We start from the raw sequence: 21,490 nt of genomic DNA, 5'->3' as shown, positions 1-21,490 counted from the left end.
ATATATTGATATATATATTATATATATTATAATTGTTAATGCATATATACATGTACGCATAATTATTTTTTACATATTTAAATTTATATATTGCGTACAAATGTGATACTTGTGGACATTTAAAAGGTAGGGTCACACAGACATCGGGCACATGCGTAGGCAAGCATATCGGCATTTTTCAGACATCTTGCAGACATCAGTTTTTTCTTGTCCAACCGACGGTTATTATTTTGTTTTGTCTCGCTTAAATGATCAGCTTCTTGTACGATATATCTTTATCGAAAACCGCTAAAAAAAAAAAAACCGTCACGAGTGTTATTTTCATTAACGGCGCAGAGATAGGTTTTGTTTTTTTACACTTTATCGTCGGTATATTACGTGTTTCGACGCGATTATCTTCTGCGAGCAGCATGTGACATAATCGTGAGAAAAAGGAGAATCTCTCGTAACGAGATTGTTCCGAAGAATCTTGAACTGACCGAAAACGCGAAAAGAACAAATTGAATGAGCCAAAAGGAACGAAAAGAATAGAACAATGAGGATCGTTTTTCACTTGATCTTGAGAGAAATTGTCATCGTCACGTTGTTCGAGAAAAAGGGCTCAAAACAAAAGCTGAGAAAATATCGACGTGAACCGAAAGTATACCTGTAGCCGTCGCAAAAGAAAAACCTCAAGAGAAAGTTCACTCGTGCGTGAAAAGAGACAATTTGTTTGCGATACCGTAAAATTTGTGAAATAAAACAGGAAAGCGTAAAAAAAGACAATTTGATTTAGGGAGGAATCTGCGCGTTGCGCCGTTACTTTTCGCGTGTGCGCAATTGTTTTTTTTTTTTTTTTTTATCGTGAGTTTCTGTACCACCACCGGGTTCTGACAATCGATTCTTATAATAACGCGCTTCGTAAAAAGTAACGTGATGCGCGTCCCGTCGCGGGTTAATAGCCCGCGCGTGCGCCAATTACATTCAATTTGACTTTTATTGGCGTGTACCTCCTTTTGCATGCTTTGTTTGCTTTTACATAATGACGAAGGAGAGCTGAAGAAGAGCTGATATATACATATATGTACGTGTGTGTGTGCGCGCGCGCGTATATATATAGCAATGTCATAACTTATTCATATAAGAAACGCGTTGTCTCATATCGACTCGATTTCGCAATATTGCAACGTGAATTTTTTTAATTTTTGCTCGCAACTTCGATTTGTTGCAGGACCATGCGGAGGCAAAACAACCGGACAGACCAGGCTGTGCACTTTTTTCGAGAACATGGGCTGGAAGGTAGGCAGAGAACTTTGTCCATCTCCGAAACATTTTTGTCACTTTCCGGTCTTTGTTGTTGAGAGAGAATGAGAAGAAAAAAAAACATCAATCAATCTCTGTCACGTTGAGTTTCAATCTCTCAAAAAACGAAAACTTTTCTCTACAAATGACACTCTCGTTCGATTCTCGTAGAAGAGATTTTTGAACCCGACGGGTGAAACCCGCATGTCCGAAACTGCAATCGCATCTACAGATACGTGTAGGCTCGCACATAAATCACAGGAGAATAGAGAAAGTGTTTGCAAAAAGAGTTTTTTTTAAAAAAAAAAAAAAAAAACGCAGGTGTTCGCGCACAGATTACTATTTTTTTTATTATTATTATTATATAAACGTACAGTTTATAACAATAAAGAAATAATCGTAATCTCTCTGCGAGCGAACGTCTGCGCGTTTCTGGCTATTCACAAAAATCAAATCTCTTTGTCCTTGTTGAACTTGTGTGGTTGTTGAAACTGTTCGTTAATGATACAACCGAGCACGATTGCCGGTTCTATATTTTAGATTTTTTTTTCTAGAATATATAAAAATTAATTCCGCGATTGTTTGTATATACAATATACTTCGAGTCAAAGGTAACACGTCGAATACGTTTTTAATTTTGTCGGAGAAAAATTTTACTTCGTTGTAAGTTTACAAAGTCGCGTATATACAAAGTGATTCTAAAGTAGATTTTATCTAAGAGATTATCGAGTTTTTTCCAAGATATATATTCGCGTCTGATCGCTTTCCGGCATTTAGTATTTTTCGAAAGAAAAAATGTGTACAACGGGATGAATTTCGAATTTTTGAAAGCTCGCGTGAGCTTTTTTGCGGTCCGATAAAGTAGCCTCCGAAGAGAAAAGCGATAAAATGCGCGATCTAGTTTTTGAGAAAGAGAAGAGAGAAATCTTCTCTGTGCGCTGTTAGATACGACAGGTCGTTGTCTTCGACAGGTGGTTGTCTTCTTTTTCAGGTGTATCGTGTCCCCGAAACAGCGACCGTGCTGCTCAGGTATGCAATTATACAAAACTTACAAAAAAAAAACAAAAAAAAAAAAAAAACAAAAGAAAATACAAAAGGAAAGAAAGTAGCCGGACCGAGAGAGAGAGGAGCGAACTTACGGTATTTTTTTTTTTTTTTTATCCATTAACTTTAGAGAAAAGAACACGCGCGCAATTTTATATTCAAGTTGCACGAAAGACAATTCAAAAAATTAACTACAAAATGGATGTGTTTATAAATTTTTATAAAATCATAATTCGTTAAGCAACGGATTTTATTTAAGAGAGAGAGAAATATGTGCGAGACATCTGTTTGCTTTTTTTTTTTTTTTTACAGAATTTTAGAAGGTCTTTCCCAGGATCGAACAAAAGCTTTTTCGAAAATCATCACATGTCGTTTGCGCCTCTCTCGTTCGGTTTCCGTTATCGCAATAATGTGGAAGAGAAGTCGCACGCGCAAAAAAAAAAAAAACCTATTTTCTCGTTACATAAGCGAGCAGTTTGCATGATAAAATTTAACACAAGAAAAAATGTAGTTGTCATCGGAAACACTTAATAAATTCATGTGTAGTATAATAAATGTTAAACGATAAATCGCGCGAATAAAGCAGAAAAAAAGATCAATCGCGGAGAATTCCAAAAGTATAATTTGATATATTGTTTGATTTGTGTTCGTAGAAACCGTTCGATCGGTTCGATTATTGTGTTCATCTTTTTCAATATGTATTATTATTTGTGACGCGAGCAATTCGTTGAAAGAACTTCGTCTGTGAATATCACACGTACACGCACATTTGCGCTTGAGTCTTGTTAACGGATACGCACACACGCGCTATATTGCTTTAATGATCAAGCGATTGAAGGAAGCAGATACACCTCATATATCGTTCGAAAGAAACAGATTAGAGAACACGATACACAGCCCGTGTAATAATAATAATAATGATAATAATAATCATAATAATAATAATAATTGAAACTCCCTTTGCTCACGCAGCTGTGCAATGTACATACATACATACATACATACAATCCAAGTCCCCATTGATTTTTACGTTCGTAACATAAAGATTAAATTTGATTATAGTGAACGCGCACACGTTACCAGCCTAGTATTTTGCGTACGCAATTATCTCATTTGTCGTCTGCTTTTTTTCCATTTCAGCGGCGGCGTCAAGTTTTCAGACCTGAATTCGGAAGAGGGTAAGTTCGCGCTTGATGGCGTTAAATTTTTTTCTGTTTTTTTGCATTACTCGTCCCTCCACAATTCTTGACATTTATTTCCAGTACGCGATTCGTAATCTAAATACGCGACTGATCGCCGAGTTAAATGATTAATAACGAATTAATTATGTATTAATTGGTATTTAATTACATATATTAAGTAATTACTATTGAACGAGATTATCTAATTATATATATATTAAGTAATTAATGTTTAACGCGAGTTTAAGTGATTTTGTGATTGATTCAATTATTAAAATCTTTTTATCGTTTATAAACTGGTAATTTGTGATGTGTTGATTGTGTCGAGACTGTGATGTTCCATTCGGCGAACGCAACACGAGAATCGAAAAGAAAACTACTCGAGAACACACAGCACACTTTTGCGATCGATTGTTGCGTTTTTTTTCTTTTTTTTTTTTTGTCGGAAAGAATTAAAAAAACAGAACAAGATCCTTTTCGATTCTCATTGGATTAAAGCTACGCTGATCTAACAAAGAGAGCGAAGTTTCTTTCGGACTCAATCGATGGAAATATAATTGCCTTTATATACGCGGCATTGTAACAATTCGAATTTATATCTATCGATCCGCTTTTTATCGCGCGCGTTTGCTTTGAGCAAATGCGCGATTAAACGGCAGACCGGGTGTCTCGCGACGGGATAGAAGAACCAGAGATCGGAGCGTTATTTCTCGTCGACCTCGAAAATCGCGCGTTAAATCTTACCCCGGAAACATGATGACGGATTGCGTCAACCGTCGCAATCGCGCGTAATAATCGAGCGAGCGGGTGGAAAAATCCCGCGAGGTTGACGAAGAAGAAAAAAAAAAGAAAAAAAGGAAGGTTTTTTTTTTACATTCTAATCAAACGGTTGTCGTCAAACCTGTTTGGCTCGCGCGTCGCGTGTGAATTAAATAAAAAATCACAGTTTTTCTTTGTTGCAATAAATTTTCAACAAAATCGCGCGTCTGAGAATTTCGCGTTCTAGCGCCGAAAGGACCGCGCGAGCTTCTATAGCGGGCGCAATAATTCCTCTCTTGCACACCTCCTCCACGTCGTCGAATTGCATAACGCCGAAAATTCTTGGCTTGACGCGACGAGCTGTCGCGGCCTTTTCCCCCCCGGCCCCACGTCACACACGTGCGTCGCACGGGGGGGAAACTTTGTGCTCGCGATTATATCACGCCCAGCTTTATTATTATCGTTTTTTTTTTTTTTTTTCCACGTCGATTAGCATCCGCGCTAACTTAGTTCTCATGCACACGCGTTCGCTCCGACGAATTTGCATCTCGCTGTTTTACTTCCGACGTTCGATTATTGCGACGTCTTTTTTTTTTTTTTTTTCTGCTTCAACTTGTTTTCTCTTTCATTCGCCGAGACTTGCGCTTTGACTTGAGCGTTCGGAAAATTGACGTTGAAATATTTCAATTTAAAAAACGTTGCGCGAAAAGAACAAAGAAGAATAAATAGAATTCTCATTTTGCTGCGCGGGTGGTCGCCGTTTTGTTTCGCACTTTTGTTCGCCCCTTACGTAAGACGATCGCACGGCTTTAATCAGCTCGTCCTTGAACGAACGAATACGAATGTCACAGGCTTCTTCGCTTCACTTTGTTTTTTTTGCATGCGTTTATCGTCGTCGTCGTCGTCGTCGTCGTCGTTACATTACAAAGCAAATGCTCTTTTGGAAAATTTCAACAGCGATATCGCGCGAGTCGAGTCCCCATCATTTATCATATTCTTTTGCACAAACCAAACAGCATTGTTGGAAAAGCAAAAGCTACACCGATGTTTACAACCGGTGATTTTTATGACTTACGCGGTGTAATTTGACTTGCGTTGCAATTCACGTTCGTCGTCAGCTAACACTTGGCCTAAACAAGTCAAGATTTTAAACTGCAGTGCTGCAGTGCTGTATTCGTTACTAAAAGTTCATTAAAAAATTTTTTCAAAGAGAGAGATTCAACGACTCAACATCCAAAGTCCCCGTGTGTGTGAAATCCACTATACTATTTAATTAAAAAAAAAAAAAAAAAACATTTACTTAATCACACGTAAAAAAAGAAAGAATGTTTCGAAGACGATATATATTTTGAGACGAATTGGTGATTTTCTAGCGGAGTGTCCTTCGCACGCGAAATCCTCGCGACTAACAAATCGTAAGAGCGACGTCTCCTCCCGCGGGGGCGAGGCTAGATGGCCGCAAGTTCTGGAAGTTAATTCCGGCGTGGGTGAGTCCTGGGGTTGGAGAGCGAAAAGACACACGCGACACACAAGAATTCGTTACACGAATAAAATGTAAAAAACAGATAAATTTTTAGTTAAAAGTAATGGTAAAAGTAACAATCTTCTCATCTCGTTGTTTGTTTGTTTGTTTTTTTTTTCTTCAATTCTTATCTCGTTCGATTTTCCAGATCAATTCGTATCGTCATTTCCTTTCACAATAGAATAGCTTTATCTCTTTCTTTCTTATCTACTCATTCGATTGGTTGGTCGCTTGTTGTAGATACATACATATATTCATATATTGCCCTATATCTCGTCGGTAATATTGTCATTTTGTTTTTGTTCTGTTTGACTTTTTTACATTTCGTTTGCGTATCCCGAAAAGCTACTTTTAGAACTGCGTCGTCGCCAACACACGAGAACTTCCTTCGTACAATTTCCTATTACGAAATAGAATCGCAATATTCGCATTGACGCGAGTACAAATACAAATTTTTCCTCACGTTTTTATTTTTTGTTTAGCGACGATTTTGCGTTCTATGCTAGGATCTCGCTTGAGAAGGACAGTCCCGGTCAGATCACATTGATGCAATTTCGCGCAAACACGCTGTAATGTTTCACGAGCATTGTTCTTTTTTTTTTTTTTTTTACCGTAATCCCAACGAAGTTCGCTTCCACAAGAGCTTTGAAGCTGTAGACTGTGTTGTTTCTTTCTTCAAGGTAAACGAGCTTATTCAGGCTAACGCGCTTTGAGCTACCGTCCGCGCATAAGTCTCATAAGAGAAACATATATATAGGTGAGACATAAAAGACTGTAATCGCGCAAGATATATCGCAAATTCTCTTGTTTGTTTCAGCGTTCAAATTTCAGGAAAATCTGCTGCGCACAATGATCCAAATCGAGAACACGTTTTTCCAATTAGGTGAGAGCTGTCCGAGAAATTGTCTCATCATTTGCGACCGCGGCGCAATGGACGCTTCCGCTTGTGAGTAGAAAATCTTGCTTTTCAATTCTCTTTTAACTTTGATCTTTTCTTGTGTTTTTTTTTCTTTTTTCTATTTGACAACGAATTTTCATTGAGAATTTTCTTGGCAGTCATCTCGAAGGACAAGTGGGAGCTAATGATGGCCTCGAACGGATGGAACAACGTCGAGCTGAGAGACAACAGGTAAGATCAAATGTAACTTCGTCAAGGAAAATTGTCAAACTCCTCTTGTCGCGCGTATCTTCTTCTCGTCGAAGGAGATGAATCGCACAATCTTGTGCGATGTTTTTTTTTTTTGTTTAATTTAAAACATACTTGACCAGATACAACCAAATCATCCACATGGTCTCGGCGGCGAACGGAGCGGAGGATTTTTATTCAACTGAGGATCACGCGTGTCGCTCGGAAGGCGTCGTGGTCGCTCGCGAGCTCGATTACAAAGCCGCGGCCTCCTGGGTCGGTCATCCTTACTTCGACGTGATCGATAACTCGCAGGATTTCGAATCGAAAATCTGTCGTATGATCGAGTGCGTGTGCCAGAAGCTGGGTATCGACATCGGCGACCGGTTGCGATCCAGCAGCCGTAAAGTCAAGTTCCTCGTCAAAGCGCCGCTGCCGCCCGACAGCGAATTCCCGCCTTTCCAAGACTTCGACGTTGTGCACAACTACCTCCAGAGCAACAATCCCAAGATGCAGGCGCGCTTACGTAAACGCGGCCAGAAAGGTAAGACCTTAGGAAAGCTTCATGTTTTTTTTTTTTATAATCTCTGTCTCTTCATATTTATTTTGATTTGCACGCACAATTATTTGTTTGAATTGAATAAAACGAACAATTTTTTTTTTAGATATAATGTCGTTAATAAAATATATTTGCAAGCCCTTTGTGCGATTTTACATCGTGCTAAAGTACAAGTGTCTGAATGTCTTTGTATTAAAAGGTCATTGGTCGTATATCCACACAATTCGCCGACCAAAGATGTGCGGACAAGTGATCGAGGTGAAGACTCAATTAACGCAACGAGACTATTTGAACATGCTGGCTCAACGTGACGATTCGCATTTCACCATTTATAAACGTCGTCGTTGCTTTCTCATCAACAATCAATATTTTCAGTTAGACATATACAGAGAACCGGCGCACCCCAGGTAAGATTTTCTACAAAACTACGTGATTTTAAACAAATTGATTTCGTTTTTATATTTGTATAACCAAGCCGTTAACTTTATCGAATTATACATATATATGTATAATATATATATATATAATCAAGCCATTAACTTTATCGAATAAATGATGTGCGTGTTGCAGATGTCGTGGTTTAATGTTACTCGAGACCTACACGGCATTGACGGGCGACGAATTGAAAAACATTCTGCCGCATTTCCTTACGATCGAGAAAGACGTCACCAACAATCCAGATTACAGCATGTTTAATCTGAGCTTGGTCGAGGAATGGAACAGCACCAACAAATATTGTCACAATTTGCACGGTACTGTTATCGTGACTCTGTATTTTTACGTCGCTTATCTGAATTATCTCGCTAATAAATGTTGATTGGATTATTTAAACTTTCTTGGCTTCGAGAGTTATACGTGTATTCTGATTATAACAGCGATGATCTCTGAGACTCGCAATGAAATAGAAATAACAGAATATGTAAATCTAAGTTTGTCATTTTTACTTTACACAGGCACGATGCAGTCTACAGAAAATCAAGTTCTCAACTTTTCGACCTCGAAGAACTCGACGGACACGCAAAGCTACGGCGGATTGAATTCCGTCGTGAACGGTCAACAAGAAACGGGCAACAAAAACGTCAATGGCGCTCAGAAAGATCTGGTAAACGGTAAGGCTACGTTTGCCGAGCAGTGTAGCATAAACAGCGATTATCGAAACTCGACCGTTCGCAATGGCGCCTCATCTACGAGGTTAGACGATAGTTTACAAAAATTGAGAATCGACGAGTCGCGGAAAAACGGATTCGAGGACATAGTCTAATAATAAGACGAAACAATTTTATATATAAGAGGCAATAAGGTACTTTATGAGCCGCTCGCGCATAATTCCGAAACTATAACGTAAACGAAATCTAATAATTCTCAGAACGCGGATTGTCTAAATTAATAAATGTATTGAGTGAAATTGCAACCAGTTGGACGCAAGATAGATCTCTGAAATAGAATAATCTATTTTTTAATCGAGCTTGCGTGTCGTACTTATCGTAAAGTATTTGTCGTGAAGGACTCTACAAGTAGTCCAGGTGGGATTTTAGAAATCGGGCCAATATATCAGGCTAGTATTGCGTCTTTTGTAAATTCCCACTTGGACGGTTTTGTCACCGTTAATAAATAAAATTTAAAAAAATAAAAAAAAAATGTGAAAATTTTCGAAGAATCTATCATGAAAAATACAAAAATTTGTTTATAATTTTGAGGAATTCAAATTTTTACTTAAACTTAAAACACTTACTCTACTACCTTCTTATAAATTTAGATATTTTTTGTCTATTAGTTTTTATTAGACATATCCAAAACAAAACGAGAAAATAAAAAGATTTCTCGTTGCACATTTGTCTCTTATTTATGTATATGTAAAATTACAAAACCGAGATAAATACGTGTAGTATATTAAAATGAAGTGACGTTGATGATAAAATTAAATTTCAGTAATGTTTTGTTAAACCTTCACGAAACGAGCAATTTGTCTATTGACATACCGAGTATTTGTATTTCACTTTATTTTACTCTAGTACTCTAGTTTGTCTAATATATTGTACCTCAAGTATTGTCTCAAGAATTTGAAAGAGAATAAAAGGAAAAACTGATGATGATGAGAGAGAGAGAAAGAAAGAGAGAGAGAGAATGATTGTGATAGAAAAATACGCGTTGAAAAAAGTCGATATAGAACGTGCAAAAAATCCTAGTAGAAGATAAATATATTGACGCATGCTTGGGACAGCAACATTGTTGGGAACGCGCGCGTTGTAGCGAAATCTATTGAGAATATAAGAACTTCACAAAGCGTGTGTTTTAAAAATATCTCCTCAATGTATTTAATGTCAAAAAGATTGCGAAAGATTATGTTCCGATACCTTTGTATATTAGTCGTATAGTAACGTAAAAATGCGAGAACTTGCAGGTTTTACAATGAGTTATCAAACAGCATTTATTTCGATTCTAACTTATAAAAACGTGTTTTCTATCATTTTTATAAACCACATTTCAACGCAATGCAAACACAAACTCGAAATTCTTTCTATAAAAAATTGTGGGGTAAAAATAAAATCTCTAATTAGTTTATAAATTGTATTTTACTTTTTTTTTTATGTATGCGATTTTATTAGATTCTTGATATTCTTGATATGTACAAGATCTGACGGATCTCATTGTAGCCTGTGATTGTTTTTAACTTTAGATAATTTAGAAACGTCTGATAACTCATTTTAAAAAGCGTTTGGAGATGATCAAAGTAGATGCAATTTCTTTTGTCACGGCAAAACTCCTAAGCAAACTACTGTCGCGGTACTTAAGATATAAGGTGCTTGCCTATAAAAGCAATTTAAAATAATTATACATTATAGGCGCGATCATCTCTTGTCCGATCTATCATTTTTTTATATGTAACAATAATATATCGATGTAAGCTCTAAGAAGAGATCTCACGAGATTGGGATAAGAAAAACACGCGCTGGTAAAAATAATAAAAAAGAAAAAGAAAGTGAGAGAGAAAGAAAGAGAGACAGAGAGAGAGAGTAAAATATGATTGCGAGATGCTCCTCTTGTAATTCCTCTTGTAATTCTAAATCTAAGAGATGACGCTTGTGCACGTCTCGCTATCGCATTTTCTTACACGTCAAACTAATCACTCACAAATTTTGCCACTGTTTAGAGAGAGAGAGAGAAAGAGAGACGAAGTGCCTGTTAAACGTTTGCGAAAATTAAAGAGAGAAGAAAAGAGTATATATATATATATAAAATTATATATATATGTATAAACACAAAAAGTCTATATTTTCAATCGAGAATGCAATAGTGAATTATATCAAAGCGCACTCAGTTTACGTAGATAATGGATCTGAAGGACAAAAAAATATGTTGTACCCATAAGCGTCTAAATAAAACAAATGTCATGTGCCTATCATGTCTTATGTTTTTACCATCGTGTCATTGTGTGCCATACCTCGCGTCCACATCAAAGATAAACGCTACTTTAATATCATTGCTATATAATACTAAAGTAACGTTTATATAAATTTTACTTCAATTATAATATGTATGAGATATCGCGAGGGAAGGGATAACGCAGATTATCAAGACATTTGATAGAACAGCTAAGTCATTTTACTGACAACACGAGATTTACAGTTTTTGGTTTTTGTCTTGACACTTTTTTGTTTCGACTTTTGGTCTCATAATATTTACTTATTTTAACAAATAATTTGTAGAATAGACGTGTATATATTAATGAATATACAACCACGTGTGTAAACCATTCAAGGTCCCCGAATACTTTTGTTAGAGAACACTTTTTTATCATTTTTAACCATATCCGAACGGAACCTTGATAAAAGAGTAGATTAAAAAGTAGTTGGTTTTAAATTTTCAAGAGTTTAAACTAATCCTACTTTTAAAAGATAATTATTGTATCTATAAGACTTTGATAATTAATTAATTGCACAATTATTATTATGACTAAATGTGACTAAGAATAGTTGCGTTTAGTCTCGATCGCAGCATGTGTGTGTATATATGTATATAAGGAAGTAAATATTTATCGTTTGTACAAGATAAGTATTTAGTAAGGAAGTAAATATTTATCTTTTTTGTAAAAACAAAGATAAGAAATACAAAAATATGTACTAACTGCGCTCAGCTGTGGTAATTTAACGAAATGAGAGTCCGGGTTATCCGGAGATGTTCAACATAAAAAATTCGCTCCCTTATCAAATAATTTATTCCCAAAAGAAAGTCGCGATACACTTGCGTATCGTAAAAGCGTTATTTTTTTAGCGCGATTTTCCCTAACACGCACTTGACGAAAAAAAGTGAAAAACAACGGAGATATGGAACAACTAGAAGACATGTTTTACGAGGTTTGAAAAGCCAGTTTTTACGCGCGCGCTTTGTACATGTAAGTAGTCTTGCGAGAGACAAGAGTTCTCTTATTTCCCTAATCTACGTACTGTAGTTTGCATTGGAAGCATAATTGGAATTTTTTCTTTTCTTTACACACATATGTATATATATAACGCTCTCTTGTACCGCGCTCTGCTTGTGAATCAAAAACCCTACGACGACTTTCAAAGTTTTTTTTTGCCGAACTCCTACGTGTTTTAATCATTACTGATGATCTTACGTTATCTTACGTCGTTCATTTATTAAACTATTTTGTTAATTATTATTATGTTAGTTTTAAAAATTGGAAAGAGAAAGAGAATATAAAAACTTGTTTTGTTTTTTTTTTATAACGAATCGAATTGAACAAACTCGCAATTGTGTTTTTCTTTTTCCCCTGAAAGTTTTTTCAATTTTCAATTCTTTACTTTGTTTTACTTGTCGTTTTGTTTTTTTGGTTTTTTTTTTTTGACTCTGGCAAAAATCGCCCACGGTGCGCGTACATTTTTTGAGCCGCGTTCTTTTTTTTTCAAAGAACACATGTAACAACTTGGCTAGAGAAGACATTATTTCATTTCTTAATACTAAACCTGAACAAAACGGTTATTCATCTAGTAACGGTTTTGGGTTGCTGCTGTTGCGCTTTGTACAGCTTGAAAACTTTCTTACTCGGAAGTAACGATTGGCTCAGACCGGGTCTCTTCTTGCGCTTTCTGTTTGCCATGCGATTGTTCTCTTGATCAACCTCGTTCTCGTCGTCGCTCGCGACCTGCAACACCTGCTGCTGCTGCTGCTGCTGTAGTTGTCCGTTGCTGTAACGAGTTTGACAAACCAGCGTCTCCTGCGGAGTTCGCAGAGCCTCCAATTCGGCCGCGCTTCGGTGCAAATCCGAGTCGTGGGCGAAGGTGCAATTGTGACCGAAGCGACAACGGCCCTTACGATAATTCCAGCAGATCTTACGGCCGTTTATCATCTTTGTGTCGTCCAGCGTGGGCGTCATCTTCACGTGCTTCTCCAGGATCGCGCTCTTTGCTCGCTCTGCCTCGACAAACGGATTCGAGAACACAGAGGTTCTAAGCAATGTGGGCGTGCTATTGAAATCTGGTGTGGGCAATGGAAGCTTTTCTTTGGAAGCTGCTGTTTCAATTATTTTCACGTATCCGTTCTCTTTCTTGTTCTCATCCTCCCGGTCATCCTCTTCTTCCTCATCCTCTTCGTCTCTCTCTTTCTCGGACCCCGCCGACTTCTCAGCACCCTTAAAGCTAATGGTTAGGCAATATCAGATTACAAAGAACAAGGTGTATTCCGCATGTACATACACGGTTGCTAAATGTAAAGGTGTTTAAATTGCTCCAACTTTCTCCTCTCTCTCTCTCTTCTCAGCTAATTTTATCAAATTTATCTATTGCTACGTCATTCAAATTATGAATTTTACAAACTCTTTTCTGCACCTTTTTTCTATCTATATATAACATCATCTATGTATTACAAGATCCTTCTGACATTTATTTATTATTTTCTTGCTTGTTCAATTTCTCAAAGTGATCCGTCAAATCATCTTGTTTCTCTTCACATCTGATCTCATCAAACCTAACCCCCTTTCCCCGAAGTATAGCGCGAGGTTCACGACTAATTTATATAATTCTACACTTGTGCGCTAAAACGAACATAAACAAACGGGAAGTTTGATCTTAAACTTGACACAGTGGCCCAAACTTACGCATTATCCGAAGCGTCGTCGTTCGTTTCGCTGTCCGAGCCAGAGGATGTTCCGTAATCCGCAACCAAGGAAGCCATAGTGATATATAATATCTCAGTCGATTAGTTACGAACTAGACGATCTAAATCGCGCGACGTAATTAATTAATTAATTAAACGTAATCATCGCGCGAAGTTTAGACGCCGTCCCGTCACCGTCCGTCCGAGATCGCAGTGATCCGGTGACGGAACACCTGAGTGAGTGAGTGAGGAGCAAAAGCGAGAACAGAGACAAGACCGGAAGTTGTCTCTGAAGTCGCCGACTTTAGACGCGGCGATGATTCGAGATCGCGCTTGGCGGTGAATACGAAAAACTTAACACGAAAAATGTCTCGCGAGTTTTCACACGTAATTTATAATAATAAGCTTTTCAACAATTACACGCGCAAAGTCTGTGCAATAATTAAAGTAGCGGCAAATTATCGCAAAACGCTGCGAAATATCAAATTTCTTAAAAAAACAATAAATACTTGAATAATAAAACGTCGCGATCGAACTAAAATATTTTACTCGAAGCAGGAAACAAACTGAACCAACAATCACTCTCCTGTAAAGATTAATAATATTATTTACATACTCACACATACGGAGTTTTTGTTATATAAATACAAACATTTATACACATAACTAATATATATATTATATATATATATATAATAATATATATAATATATATATAGTAAATAAGAGAAGCTAAAATATATAGCTTATAATAATTAAAGAACTTAATTAGCAATATATTTTACCGTTTTGTCATTTGCGTCGTAATCGCAGTTGTTTAAAAGAAAAAAAAGAATTTTTCTCTCTGGAGAAAATTTTCATGATAACAGAGTATCACAGTTTTCACATGTAATCAACCGACATATGAAGCAAACCCAGTTTTTATGATGTGATTCATTCACAACAGTCCCTCAAATGTTTATAATATAAAATAGGGTTTATATATGTACAATACCATAAAAATGTATCATCAGATTGAGTCAGTGCGTCGACGAGGAAAAATCAGTTCTCCATCCTCGACTTTTTCTTATCATCGCGTCGGTCTTCTCTTCGTTTTTGTTTGTTCAAAGTTTGTTCCGACGCAGGACACAACCGCAGAGTTCCGTGATTATTTTTACATTACACATATTGATTACGCAACTATCCTTAAGATTGCGATTTTTCCATCTCTTTCTTCCAGTCCTTCGCGAAGGCCATGATCTTGAGGTTTGGTCTTTGCGATTCATCCTCCGGAAACGTGAAGTCGAACACTTCCTCCCAACCGTCGTTGTTGCCGTCCTCGTCAACTATGCGTCGCTTCTTCTTCACTCGGCGCGGCATCTTCTCCATGATCTTGGCGAGGGTTTCAGACGTGCCTTTTTCGCTCTCGAAGTCCTTCCAAGCCTCGAGCAGCAACACTCGACTCTCGGTGTCGCCGCTGTTTCTCAACGCGTTGTTGCCGCGCTCGAATATACGTCTGGCAAGAGCGACGTTGTCGGGACTGTCCTCCAGTTGCGGGTTCAGCAGCTCGAACTTGGCGTAAGCTATCCAGACCTTGACGTGCAACGTGCGTTCGAGCAAACGTTCGAACAGCTGACGGGCGTTTTCCGCCTCGCCCTGAGCGATCTCGAAATCGATGTACGATTTCCAGAGCAGCTCCGGCATGTCGAGTCGCGGCCGCGCGACCGCGAACTCGTAGATCGCGCGGGCGCGATCTATCTCACCCAGACGCGTTTCCAGCTCGGCGAATCGCATCCACGTGGTGCAATTCTCCGGACCGAATTCGAGAAACTTCTCGTACAACTTGCGACACCGATCGAACTCGACCAGTTGCGTTTCCAGATCGATGTAGCCACGATAGAGCTTGTCCGTCGGACAGACACCCAGCGCCAGACCCAACGTCTTTCTCGCCTTCGCGAGATTCTTTTGTCGAATCTCGAAGTACGCGTAATACAACCAGATCTTGGAGAATGTGAAGCGTTTGTGGGGTACGAGTTCCAGACACACCTTGTAAACCTGACGGCAACGTTCGACGTCTTTCGCTTCAAGTTCCTCGAAGATCGCGTACTTGATCCAAAGATAGATGTACCTTCGCCAGAACTGTTTCTCCTTGGTGGGCGGCACGTTGGCGATCGCTCGTTCGTACGTCTCCCGTATCACGTCGACGTTACCTTCGGACTCGACCAGTCTCAGATAATCGAACCACGCGTCGTAGTTGGACGGATTCTCCTTCACTTCCTGCTCGTACTGATGCTTCCGCTTGCTTACGATCACGTCCTCGATTCCCGAACGATCGCCGTACTTTTTCTCGTGAATCGTATAAGCCTTGTAAATCTCTTGACTGCTGCTTTTGGATAAATGTTCCAATGCGTACTTGTAGATGATTCGAGCGCGATCGTGTTCCCGCTGACCCTCCTCGAACCTGGCGAAAGCCAGGAACAACTTCTCGTCCAGACCCTCGTCTCCGTAAAAGTTAACCGCTCGTTCGTAGACGTTTCGCGCGCCTCTGATAAATCCGTAAGACTCCTCGAAGCGCGCGTACTTTATCCAATGCTTCACATCCGGATGTACCATAACGAAGCGCTCGTAAATCTGTCGGGCGCGATCGATCTCTTTGTAGCGCAGCTCGAACTTGATGTACGTCTGCCAGGCCTGTTCGTCCGGTTCCCATTCCATCCAACGCTCGAACACTTGACGCGCACCGGCAATGTTCTCCAGAGTTTCCTCCATGTACGTGTATTTGTACCAAAATTGATTTGCTCGCGGCAGCAACGTGACCGCGCGATCCCACAGGTTCCTGGCGTGATTGACCTGCCTGTTGCGCATCTCCATCTCCGTGTACTTGAGCCACAGAGATATGTTACGATGATCCACCTCCAACGCTCGCTCGTAAATGGATCTCGCTCGTTGGATCTGTTTCTGACTCTCTTCCCATTGCGCGTACTTCATCCAATTGGAAATGATCATGCGGTTCTTGCGTATAACGTCTTCGAACGCTTTGCGCTTTCGGTGTTGATAATCGGCAAGCTCGTGAGGATCCGAGATCTTCTGCTTCGGAGGTGGGGGCAGAATCTCCAAATCGCGTTCTTTCGCCTCGCGAAGCAGCTGCTCGGCGGTGATCTGTATCTCCGCGGGCGCCTTGTTCTTCACCTTCGCCACCTTGGGCATCTTCTGCGACTTCTCCATGGCTCCGTGTGAGAATCTCACAGTATATTTTGCTGCAATATGAAAAAAAAAGTAAAATCGATGCTACTTTTGAATTTTTTTCTAGGTTAGAAACGTTCTGTCCGCGATACGTACGCGTATCTCAGTTGGAACAATCAAGATATCAAGATTTGATGCGAAACCTCGGAGATTTGTCCGATATTTCGTCAATGTTGTTGTAAAAAATCATCAAATGTGAAAACGATACGTACACAAGCTCTCTTCCTCTAATTTTCGCTTCTACTTTTTGCGCCTAATGATCAGAGACAACAGATTACGTTTGAAACCGTCTCTTAGGTCTGTATCACACCGCGGATTGAGATTGAATTGCAATTCGACCAATCGAGTCGAAGTTCACTAAAACTTGACTTTCGTTCTTCCAATTGGTCGAAAGTCTAATCCGCACGATTATTGGGTGCGTTCGGACTCAACGGTTGAAAGATCCTCACTTGTGATAGGACTATTCTTGAAAATCTGCCGCGGTTCCACAAGTACGATCCAATCCGAGAAGCGATTGGGTGCGTTCAAACAACTCAACGGTTGCACAACGGTTGAGAGATAATCACTTCTGATTGGATCGTACTTTTGGAACCAAATCAGATTTTGAAGAATAGTCCTATCATAAGTGATGATCTCTCAACCGTTGGGTTGTCTGAACGCACCCATTGGGTGCGTTCAAACAACTCAACAGTCGCACAACGGTTGAGAGATAATCACTTCTGATTGGATCGTACTTTTGGAACCGCATCAGATTTTGAAGAATAGTCCTATCATGATCTCTCAACCGTTGAGTTGTCTGAACGCACCCAATGATAAAAAAAACAATTACGAAATTATTATCTAATGTATAATTATCTAATGTAAATATTATCTAACGTAATATAAATACAATATAAAATATAAACATTATCTAATGATTAATATCATCTAACGATTTTAAATGAATAAAAAAAGAACCTGTTAAAAATAGATCGTCACCGGAGGGAAGACGGTTACAAGTGTGTGAAACTTACGTGGAAACTTTTTCAGAAAATGTTTCGCTCCTCCGACATGGAGGACGTTGCTTTTTCCGATTTTTGTCCAATCGCGCGTATCGTATTTAAACGCGAGATGAAAGTGCGAAAAAAGTGAGGATTATCGGAACGGGAGATGCACACAATCGATTTCCCCTCCGGACAATTCGAGTAAAACGGAACGTAGCGGAGCTACGTAGAAGGGGAATTTCCTTTCCCTCTTTCGAGGAACCGAGAGATTCATTGCTCGCACACAACACGTCGTCGTAGTCCGTCGCACGGTGCGATATTGGCGCGCGTTCCTTTTACAAAGACGCGCACAATTAAGATCTGCGTGCGTGTTGTTGCGCGATGCGTGGTGTCATCCCTGCCGATGACAAGCCGGGGTCGGACGATACGCGCGCGTGTACGTAACGTAACATATAAAATTTATCATTTATACGCAGTCTTCGTTACGCGAGGCGCAAGGTGACTCGGCGATCTGCGGACTCAAGTGTATTAAGAAGTGGATTCGAACGCGATATCGCGTATACGTCACGCCGCCAAGTGGAAAATTTTCTTATAGAGTGACATTTCGCATTCGCGACTTCTGAACGTCGAGATTTTTGTTCGATGCCACACGCACGATGAGCCGACGTAGTCGATTTTGTAAACGATATAAATAAGAGAGCGAGAGAGAGAGAAAGTTATATATATATATACGTATCATATATGTATATATATATATAGCTCGAAAAATCCGAGTATTTGGCGTCTTGAGCCCGGCGTCTTTTCTTACGCAAATGTACGAGTAATTGCACACGCCCGATCCCTGAGTGGATGATTTTGATTTTTGTACAGGCGATTAAGATATATCTTCGAGAGATTTCCATAATGTATCGCAAACTCAAATGCGAGGTAGAATATCTGACGGAGGAACACCTCTCGGGTTTCGAGAGCTATAAGGTGAGAGCAATCGGCTCTTTTTTATCAATTTTTTTTGTGCACAACTCGTAACTGCGTTTTTGTAAAATTATTCGGTACATATTATTCAACAGTAAACGCGTCGATCTTTATGCGTTAGAAATGTTACATAATATGTAACATTTTTACAAGTATGATGATTTGCAATAATCATGAGTCAATGTGGATGATCAATCAAATCTTTTTTATGTTCTACGCACTTGTTTATAAAGCGGAATTTCATTACTCATCTCAACTATTTTTGATATTTCAGTACAGCTCATTAGATACAAGTCCTTTAAGTGTATATGTTATGCACCCCTTTTGGAACAAAGTGGTACAGGTATGATCTGCTTTTATAGCGCGAGACGCACGCAACAGTTTTTTATTAATATATATAACAATAGACAATTACTTGTAACTAATATATACTTTTCTTAGAATGCACATATATGTTTATATATTTGTATAATAAGGTAGTTTTTTTTTAATGTACTAATTGTTTTTTTTTTTTTTTCTAGTATTGTCCAAAATGGGTTGCTCCGAATGTACTAACTTTCTCCGGATTTCTTTTTACCGTGTTAAACTTTATGTTATTTGCGAGTTATGACTACTACTTCTACGCGTCTAGCGATGACAAACCGGAATACCCTCCAATACCAAGATGGGTGTTTGCTGTAGCCGCTTGTAACATTTTTATGGCATATACGCTTGGTATGTGTACTTTCACATTGTGTGTTATTCACATATATTGACGTTAGTTAATGTACAATATATTAATCAATAATACGGTTGAATTTAATGAAATTTGAAAACAGAGCAAGGAAGTGATATAATTTTGTCAATAAGTCTCGTATTAAGGAATCAGTTTTGATCACAAATGATTAAAGAATTTCACTGATAAACTTTTTTAGATGGAATAGATGGAAAGCAGGCAAGACGCACACAAACATCCGGTCCTTTGGGAGAGCTATTCGATCACGGACTGGATAGTTGGACCGCTATGTTAATTACAGTTTGCATGTACTCGGTATTCGGCAGAACGGATCACAGTGTCTCACCGTTACGGATGTACTTTATACTGTGGAATGTATTTATTAATTTCTATTTGAGCCACTGGGAGAAGTACAACACGGGAGTGCTGTTCCTTCCCTGGGGATACGATGCTTCCATGCTAGTAAGTCTTTTTTTTTTTCACACACTTGTGCTTTTTACAGATATCTATGAAAATAACATTACTTCACGATTATTGTTTTATTCTATTTAGGCAACTATCATAGTTTTTACCCTCACCAGCATAGGCGGGCACGAAGCCTGGAAATTCGAATTGCTGGGTGGAATCTCAGCGGGAATGATGTTCGAAATGTTGTTTTACGTCAGCGCGCTTGTGTCCAACTTGCCAGTTGTTCTTTGGAACATTTACAAGTATGCTTTGTTGTTGTTATATAAGAAATTAAAATCCACACATCACACAGTTTTAAATATACATATAATTTATAAAACTAGTTTTATCGTATCCATATTGCTAACTGTGTTAATTCGCGTGATAAATAGTTGACGATTTTTATACAGATCGTACAGAGATAAAACCGGCAAAATGCGAACGTTCCCGGAAGCTGTTAGGCCGCTGGTGCCTTCGATTTTGCTCTTCGCGATCTCTACCATCTGGGTCGTGCATTCTCCTACCAATATTATGGAAAAAGATCCGAGAATAATATTTATTGCCATCGGCACTATTTTTTCCAATATATGTGTAAGATAAATAAATACATATATATGTAAATTTAATGTCATTAATACTTTTTATATATTTTTAAATTTATTCTTATCGTTTGTTGTTGCAGTGTCGATTAATTGTATCCCAAATGAGTAATATCAGATGCGAGATATTACCGTGGATACTGTTACCAGTCGCAATAGGCACCATTTTCTCTTTTATCTTGCCTAACCTAGAGCTGGAATGTATGTATTTAGTTTCTGTAATAGCCTTGTTAGCGCATATTCATTACGGAGCTTGCGTGGTAAGTCTAATGAAAAACCTTTCTTTATTATAAATGCAATTAAGATAAGATAATTAATTGACACGTACGTTTAATTGTGTACACCTACGTTTTGATTTCAGGTACGTCAAATGTGCCGTCACTTCCGCATTCAAACGTTCTCCATAAAAAATCATTCCGACTGACTACTTGCCGACGATGCGTGTTAAAAACGAAGAGATTATTATAGGCGTAAGAAAAATACAGATTGATAAAAAAACAGAGAAGCAAATAGGGAGAAGAGATCTGACACACATACACACACTTACTTACACACACACACGTACACGGGAGAATTAAATCGATTCCGCAAGAGAAAGGAAGTTCTTCCTCTGTGTCTCTACCAAAGATCTTCAAGATTTCAAATTGAATCTCGACTTGCTTTTTTGTCAATTGATCAGGTTGTCTATTATAAATAAAGCATATTATTGTTTTGCGACTCTAGGTCGCAAACGTCTGATCGGTAGTCGATTGGCAAGTCGATTAAAACAATTGAAGCAAAATGACTCTTCTCGAGGAAGAAAAAGAAGTTTCTTTTTTCTCTCACGGATTTGATTTATTGTTTCTCTCGAGTAAAAAAACACGTTTACAATTAGTGTAATAATTACAAAAAAAAGTTAATTGCCATGACAAACTTATCGTGAGAATTTAACAAAATTTCTAGCACGTGTCTTTTGCGCGTCACGTTCGCGCGAGTGCGCGAAAA

General features: G+C 38.6%; 4 protein-coding genes across 10 annotated transcripts in view; 2 read left to right on the top strand and 2 right to left on the bottom strand.

Annotated features, from left to right (window-relative positions):
* Positions 1-10,870, top strand: part of LOC109857949 (TRPL translocation defect protein 14) — a 13,319-nt gene extending 2,449 nt beyond the window's left edge. The window contains exons 2-10 of one of the 5 annotated variants that reach the window (XM_020434749.1): positions 1,211-1,278; positions 2,273-2,310; positions 3,466-3,503; positions 6,605-6,733; positions 6,844-6,916; positions 7,057-7,457; positions 7,672-7,879; positions 8,043-8,224; positions 8,426-10,870. In XM_020434749.1, coding sequence (XP_020290338.1) covers positions 1,211-1,278; positions 2,273-2,310; positions 3,466-3,503; positions 6,605-6,733; positions 6,844-6,916; positions 7,057-7,457; positions 7,672-7,879; positions 8,043-8,224; positions 8,426-8,733 — 1,445 coding nt within the window. In that variant the 3' untranslated portion in view covers positions 8,734-10,870. Of the gene's footprint in view, positions 1-1,210; positions 1,279-2,272; positions 2,311-3,465; positions 3,504-6,467; positions 6,545-6,604; positions 6,734-6,843; positions 6,917-7,056; positions 7,458-7,671; positions 7,880-8,042; positions 8,225-8,425 lie in introns of those variants that run through there. The other 4 variants (XM_020434752.1, XM_020434753.1, XM_020434751.1 and 1 more) reach the window with 4 other exon arrangements.
* Positions 10,871-12,290: 1,420 nt separating this feature from the next.
* Positions 12,291-14,199, bottom strand: LOC109857952. The gene is made up of 2 exons (XM_020434755.1): positions 13,570-14,199; positions 12,291-13,111 (listed from the first exon to the last, which is right to left on the bottom strand). The coding sequence occupies exons 1-2, from the start codon at positions 13,644-13,646 to the stop codon at positions 12,457-12,459; spliced, it is 732 nt and encodes a 243-aa protein (XP_020290344.1). The 5' UTR covers positions 13,647-14,199; the 3' UTR covers positions 12,291-12,456.
* A 153-nt stretch (positions 14,200-14,352) lies between these two features.
* On the bottom strand, positions 14,353-17,884 carry LOC109857948 (protein crooked neck). 3 transcript variants are annotated; one of them, XM_020434748.1, is made up of 2 exons: positions 17,804-17,884; positions 14,353-16,804 (listed from the first exon to the last, which is right to left on the bottom strand). In XM_020434748.1, exon 2 carries the CDS (start codon positions 16,770-16,772, stop codon positions 14,754-14,756), a length of 2,019 nt encoding a protein of 672 aa, XP_020290337.1. In that variant the 5' UTR covers positions 16,773-16,804; positions 17,804-17,884; the 3' UTR covers positions 14,353-14,753. The 3 variants fall into 3 exon arrangements, with proteins under 3 accessions (XP_020290337.1, XP_020290336.1, XP_020290335.1); XM_020434747.1 differs by lacking the exon at positions 17,804-17,884 and adding an exon at positions 17,003-17,076; XM_020434746.1 differs by lacking the exon at positions 17,804-17,884 and adding an exon at positions 16,887-17,047.
* Positions 17,829-21,490, top strand: LOC109857951 (ethanolaminephosphotransferase 1-like). Its single transcript, XM_020434754.1, has 8 exons — positions 17,829-18,748; positions 19,020-19,088; positions 19,267-19,459; positions 19,660-19,922; positions 20,013-20,170; positions 20,318-20,498; positions 20,590-20,766; positions 20,868-21,490. The coding sequence occupies exons 1-8, from the start codon at positions 18,623-18,625 to the stop codon at positions 20,928-20,930; spliced, it is 1,230 nt and encodes a 409-aa protein (XP_020290343.1). The 5' UTR covers positions 17,829-18,622; the 3' UTR covers positions 20,931-21,490.

Source organism: Pseudomyrmex gracilis, unplaced genomic scaffold (assembly GCF_002006095.1).
Source record: "Pseudomyrmex gracilis isolate BER0280 unplaced genomic scaffold, ASM200609v1 scaffold_178, whole genome shotgun sequence".
NCBI classification, from domain to species: Eukaryota; Metazoa; Arthropoda; class Insecta; order Hymenoptera; family Formicidae; genus Pseudomyrmex; species Pseudomyrmex gracilis.
Note: the sequence above shows the minus strand (reverse complement) of the source record. Positions and strands in the feature narration are given on the sequence as shown.